General features: G+C 45.8%; 1 protein-coding gene across 1 annotated transcript; it reads right to left on the reverse strand.

The window, feature by feature from the left end:
- Positions 1 to 4,652: 4,652 nt before the first annotated feature.
- LOC120952687 (uncharacterized) lies at positions 4,653 to 5,945 on the reverse strand. The gene is made up of 2 exons (XM_040372145.2): positions 5,915 to 5,945; positions 4,653 to 5,696 (listed from the first exon to the last, which is right to left on the reverse strand). The coding sequence occupies exon 2, from the start codon at positions 5,686 to 5,688 to the stop codon at positions 4,822 to 4,824; it is 867 nt and encodes a 288-aa protein (XP_040228079.2). The 5' UTR covers positions 5,689 to 5,696; positions 5,915 to 5,945; the 3' UTR covers positions 4,653 to 4,821.
- Positions 5,946 to 6,429: the final 484 nt, after the last annotated feature.

A 6,429-nucleotide genomic window follows, 5' to 3' on the forward strand; every position in this document is an offset into this window, starting at 1 on the left:
GCACCATAACTTGACAGAGCCCGAGGAGCCAGTGGTGGTGATGGCGTTTTCTGGGACAGCAGGAAATCCGTTGGTGAAAATTAAATTAGCTACGCCTCGGCGCACCGCCGGAAGGTGAGGGCCTCCAAAACCGGGCCTAATTTGACGCGTGTACCAGAACGCCCGCCAGGGACGGAAGAGGACTCGGCAACGTGGGTAAAATACGGCCACTTCGTCTGGTCTGCTCTGGTCCGCGCCGAACAGTTGCACCAGAGGCTCGTTACCTGCGGTAGGAATGGAGGATTCAGAGGTGGTTGTCGATCTTTTCTCCAACTTTATCGGGACCCAATTTACGTTTTTAATTAACTCGCCCACCGTTACGCGGCTCATCGGGCATCCTTTTCCTTTGCGATGGGGCCGTTTTTTCTGGCTGGCTGGTGTTCACCCCTTTTGTTGCTGGCGAACTGTTTAGACAGGCAGCCGTGTCGATGAGCACGACGGGCGGTGCTTTTCGAAGACCGCTGGTGCGATGTTTAGCAAATCGAAGCATTTGTTTTGCGATTTTAATTATTCAGCTCACTTGATTCGAATTCCACACTCACTGCTCATGCTTAACTGGACCATATTTTCGACAACTTTTACGCCTCATATTCTTCTAGGAAAGCACGCTCTTTTTCAGCTTCCAAACGACCAATAAAGTATCACGTTTCTTCCCAACGATAAAACATCCCATCTGGTTCCGGGATCGTGCATGTGCTTTCTCATATCGACAATCCGGACAACCTGTGACGCTATGACGGTTCCGCCCCACTCACAGCTGATTGCTTGTGGACCACATTCTATGGATCGTAGAGCCCGGGCTATGATGGAAAAATAGCTCCATGTAGTCGTTTTCCTCCCTGCCAAACGCTCATAAGAATACCAAATGTCCGTGAAACATGCGGTCAACCATCATCAACGTAGCAGCGCGAATATGAGGACAGCTACTGGTGATGGTTGAGGTTATGATAAGATGTATTTGATTCCACATTTTCTAAACGCCACCATAAACTCCAAATGGCACAAGCTTATCAGCTGCGCTGTAAAAAAAAAATGAGCTTCTTTATAGCAAAAGGGGTAGAGTGGTGTTGTATTCAAATCAAGATGCTTCCCCGACGATGTAACCACTTGTATGAGATGACTTTTTACACACACACACACACACACACACACAAATGTTAATAAACAGAAAGCCTATCTACGCACTTAGCTGGCTTGTTTTATTAACATAATAAAGTAAAATGAAGAGCTTTTATGAAACATCAATCGAGGTAGGTTTTATGATTTGTGAAATCGATTTCGAAACTCATCCAAAGCCAAAAAGAAAGGCGAAAAGAATGAGAAAGCAGTTAAAATTGCATGGCTATGAACAAAACAAAGGGATTATCAAAAGCCATTTTTGTGTACATTGTTCCATTGAGTCAATTTTGAATAAGAGCAGAAGAAAACACAAGAAATTGTGAAGTAAAAACTAATAAAACTAATGTCATTTTTAATGTCATAATGACCCAGTACTCGAAATTCAAACTAATTTTCCTCCATTCAAAAATGCTGTATTATTTTAAGTTTTCCAAGAAAAATCAACATGCAATTTTCTGCAATTTTATTGTTTAATTAAATGTTTCAATGGTAAAAAATCAGAAAGAATTAATTTAAAAAATAGACCTATTAAAAATGAACGAAATTCCGCTCCGATCGCCATCTGCGACCTGGTTTTGTAAAACACATTCAACCCGTAAATCAGTTTTCCCCGTATCGCATCGCCAAGCGCACGAGCAGCGCACCGCCGTGGTAGTACTACGTCCCGCGGATTCGTTAATCAGGCACCGAACGAAGTAATAATCCGCCGGCCTCATAACTCATGTCAATCCTTTCACTAATTTATAATTCACCCTGTGCCACGGTGGCCGGGGAAACGCCTGGGGCAGCCTGCAACCGTCCGGATAATGTGTTCATTGTCCTGCAGCTCATCGGTTCTGGGAGCAGAGCTTCATAATTAGCGAAGCATACGTCGAGCTCAGCTAAGCCATAGCTCATCGATACCAAACACCTAAAACGCACACACACACGCAGACGCACCCACATGGCAGAAACAGTCAACATTTCTTAAAGCACCCTTCTGCAGCTTAACAACGGCGCCAGCGTACAGCCAGCGCTGCTGCGTAAAGGTAATGAGCTCTAACTAATGTATTTACATCGACCACATTCATCACACCGGTCGGTGCCATGAATCAAGGTGATTAATGCATTTGCGAATGCTGCCTCAAATACATACCATATATCCCTGCGTGAATTATGCTCCGAGCCGGAGGTTCTCTTTCGGTCGAAAAGAAAAGAACAAGCAATCAGCGCGCAGCATCAAGTGTTGAGCTGGGATTTGAAGATTTAAGAGCACGGCAGGAAAAAAAAACGGAACAAGACCCCACGCTAGCACCAGTCGATATCTTAATGGTAGCTTAAGCAAACAATCTCACTCTACCTCAAACCGGGACCGAAAAGCGCTTGCATGGTTCATAGAATCGTTTCTTCGCAGCCCGCGGGGCGCATTTGTCGTACATTACGGCAAGACAATGGTGCCACATTTGTCATCCGCTATTCAAACGAACATAGCAATCGGAAATGGCTGGTTGTAAATAAGTGCGCTCGATTGATAACATCAGCTGAAATAAGTATCCCGGCGGTTTCCGGCCAATCCCGAGCCAATGATTGACAATGAGTGTTGAGTTTGTGTTCTGATTAGGTGTCGATGTTAATAAAACATCAATAAACGTGTTGACTAATTGGGTAATTAATTACGCCAACAAAAGGTAAACTATCACGAAGGGCTGATAAGGTTAGCGTTGGTTCTATTCATTAGCGAATTGAATAATTGGTATACCGCAGGTGGGATGGAAATGTTCAAACCATTCACTTATTACATTCATTTACTTGAGTTCTTTGCATGCTCTCTATAATGTTTTCAAGCAATTTAAATGAAAGAAAACCACAACACAAGAAACTTTCAATATCAACCACCCAGACGTCTCTGCTAGACGAAAATCAATTTTCTTTGTCGTAAAATATCGATATTACCCACGACAGCTAACCGAACCTTGTATGTTTGTGGTGTCACTGTCATCTCCACAGCCTACGAGGAACTGATCCAGAACACACACGCACACGCCTACAAGATTTTTACACTCCCGTCGGTATGCTTCTTGCCTTTCCCACAGTTCAGCGTATATTCTTTTCACCGAGCCGTTATGAAGATTATCTTGCTACAAAGCAACAAAATTGCCTCAAAGTCTCAAGCATCAGCATCAAGCCAGCACCAGACCTGGTTGGGCCTATCAAACACGATCGCCCAACGCACTTGATGGTGTTCGCGCCGTGTGTCCCGGTCCAAAGGATTGCCGGCTTCTGCGATTCCGCATGGACACTGGGGATTGGATTAGTCCCGGGGGGGAGGAGGTGATGTTACGACGCACCCGGCAAAAGCTCATCCGGCCGGTCGAAAGTTGATCGAGAGAAAGTCACTTTTCTGTCCGGGCTTGGTTTGCCAGCTGAACGCCTCCGGCCGAAGATTATTCACCGTCATAAATCACGGCGATCTGTACACGGGCACCGTTCCAGCCACTGATGCTGCTGCTGCTGCTGTCAAAGCACCATGAATGGACAGCCGGCAGTTGGGCTGTGTGTCTGCTCAGCTAGCGCACATCCACTACCAATGCCATCACAGTTGTGTGCGAACATTAAATCCGGCAAAGACGCTGGATTATCACATCGTAACACAATAAAGATTGTGCTTTACGGTTTAGCTTTCGGGCGCTAGTTTTGGGAGTTTTGGAGGGCGCGCGGATGTGCATGGGGTGTTGGAGCAAAAGGGGAGGAGCAAGTTGGCCAAATCAGGCAGACATTGTCTGGCGTGCTTTGAAAAGAGCGCTCCACTGTTGGCGAACTGATGCAACAGTCGTCACATTGACAAAAGGAACGTCGAAGTACACAGCAGCAGCAGTTTCTGTCTAGAAGTTTAAGCTTTGTACGTGGACATAACGACACATACACACGCGTTCCGATGGTCACATGCAAACTTATATTCTGCTCGAACAGACCAGCAATATGCAGATTTTTGTAGGATATGTGGGAATGTGGATTTTATATTGTCATCGTACGCAGAGAGGATTAGCTTTCTGGCATACTTTTAACTATCCAGCTGGTTAGAACCCGTAAACGGGCTTATGATACAGATGCGAAAGTACTGCACAGAAATCAAAGTCTGTTTCTTCTTGTTCTTCTGCGGCGCACCAACAGATGTTGGTCTTACGTGTCTATGCCACTGATGGGCCAGGCTTTCTGCGAATGATTGGTGTACCCAAAGCACGCAAGTCAGTCCTACAAATGAAGGAGCCATTACTGGACTTCCCGGACCGGAGTCATGACGGATGTGCTGTCAGGGCATGTCAGGAGTTGACGACTGTACCGCTGGACCCAAGTAATTTTAATCAATGTAATTATTTTTACATAGAACACCCATAATTTTCCACTCTTTGGCATGAATTTCAATAAAATCATTTTAAAGAAGCGTTCTGAATAAACCAAAAAATATAAATTAGCAAAACTAATACAAAAAACATCCACTAACTAACATCTCAAAATTAAAGTGCATAAAGTGCGATGTTAATTACATTTTATTCATAAAATAACAGGGAAGATAATTAAGAAGTAAAAACAAATCCAACATGTGTATTTTCTCTTGCAAGATCTCAACGCTTTTCAAAGACAACAACAAACCTCTCAATTCAAAACCACGTCCCAAGCCCCTGCCTAATCCTTATCATTGACTGCGTCGTGCCGCGCCTGTGTAAGAAAAAATCGCTCCAACGTTGGCTGATTAGCAGCCACCTCTCGCGGAGCTTCTTTGCGCCTCGCCGTACGCGGCATACGAACGGCGCGTGCTGCGACAGGTTGTGATTGGCACTGCTTTTTGAGCCCCGGCTCATCCATGCCACTGGAAGGTGGCGGCGTAGTGCTTGAACCATTGCCGCACACAAACTCTCTCACTTGCAATCCCAGTGGCCAAGTGTTGGGCAGGAAAGCTTTGCCCCGGAGCGTACCCGGGATGCCTACTTTAAACGAGAGCGAACGTACGGTAGCGGCATCGTCACCTTTTCGCAGCAAACTAAAGACAATTATATCGTCGCTCCCCAGCAGCGACGCAACGGCGGAAGTAACGTGCTCGCTAGTAACGCTATTATCCAATCCGGATAGATGAAGCCATGCACGGGATGAAGCCGGTGGGCATGATTTGTGAGCAACAGGCAGTGCCGTGCAGTTTAAGCTGGTACCGATGATGGTGCGAGGGAAGGATGTTGCGCTGGTGGCGGTGACGGTGGTATGCCGTTTCTGAGACAGCTGAGAGTTGTTTACTGAGGAGTGTATGCGCTGCGATGCTTCTGTTTGAGGCTGTACCGCACGTAAAGCCGCCGTAAGTGGTATACTGTGAGGCATATTTAAGACAGTAGTGCATCGACTGCAACTCCAATGTAAATCGATACGCCGTCTTACTTCGTTGGCGAGTGTAGCAGGAAGCTGGGTGCATTGGATGTGAAATAATTTGTCACAGCAGCTACATTTGTTGTAAACCGTTTCTGCAATGATAGGGTAACCGCAGTACGAGCAAATGGATGCCATTGTGGAGCCTGACATGGGATGTAAAATAACAAACAACTGAGTCCACACGATCAATGTGCTACAAATAAAACATAAAAATGGTAATAGTTTTCCTATGCTCTGTCAACTAAAACTGTCGTTTTATCCACTGTCAATTGTTGATAAAGAGAGCTTTCCAATGTTTATTTATATCCAGTAACAACGATCCAAACAACAAACAACTTTAAACAGTATTACACACACATACCCGACAAGAAACGACTCACCTCGAAGTAGATTGAAAACTAACCAACCTGTGCACACTGACAACATGGTCGCCCCGGGGTGCACATCCCACTTGAGAATCTTTATCTGCAAAACTATTAAGATAGTCTCTCCAGTGTCACTCAACTGACACCGTACGCTCCCGACACCACTTGGGTGCCGGTGTGCTTGTGACCGGCAGCTCAGCACCAATCATTCAGCGGTCAGAGAAGTGGTTTTGCAAAGTGCTCACCTCCGGCACCGTTTACTCCAAACGGTTCACACCTTCCCGTTTTGCAAAACGGCAGAGCACGCACACTGGCACAAACTCTTCAAAGCTTCTCCATCAGTACCGAGTGCCGATAAGGCTCTGTCACCATGGCGACGCTTAAGCTCAAGTGCGTTGCCGAAATGAAACAAATAAATGTAAAGTCGCTTAGCTGAAAAGTTGCTTTAAGTATCTTGGTTTGTATGCAGGCGAACGAGCAGCGCAGAACGGGCGGTCGGTGGGGTTTGGTG

Source organism: Anopheles coluzzii, chromosome 2 (assembly GCF_943734685.1).
Source record: "Anopheles coluzzii chromosome 2, AcolN3, whole genome shotgun sequence".
NCBI classification, from domain to species: domain Eukaryota; kingdom Metazoa; phylum Arthropoda; class Insecta; order Diptera; family Culicidae; genus Anopheles; species Anopheles coluzzii.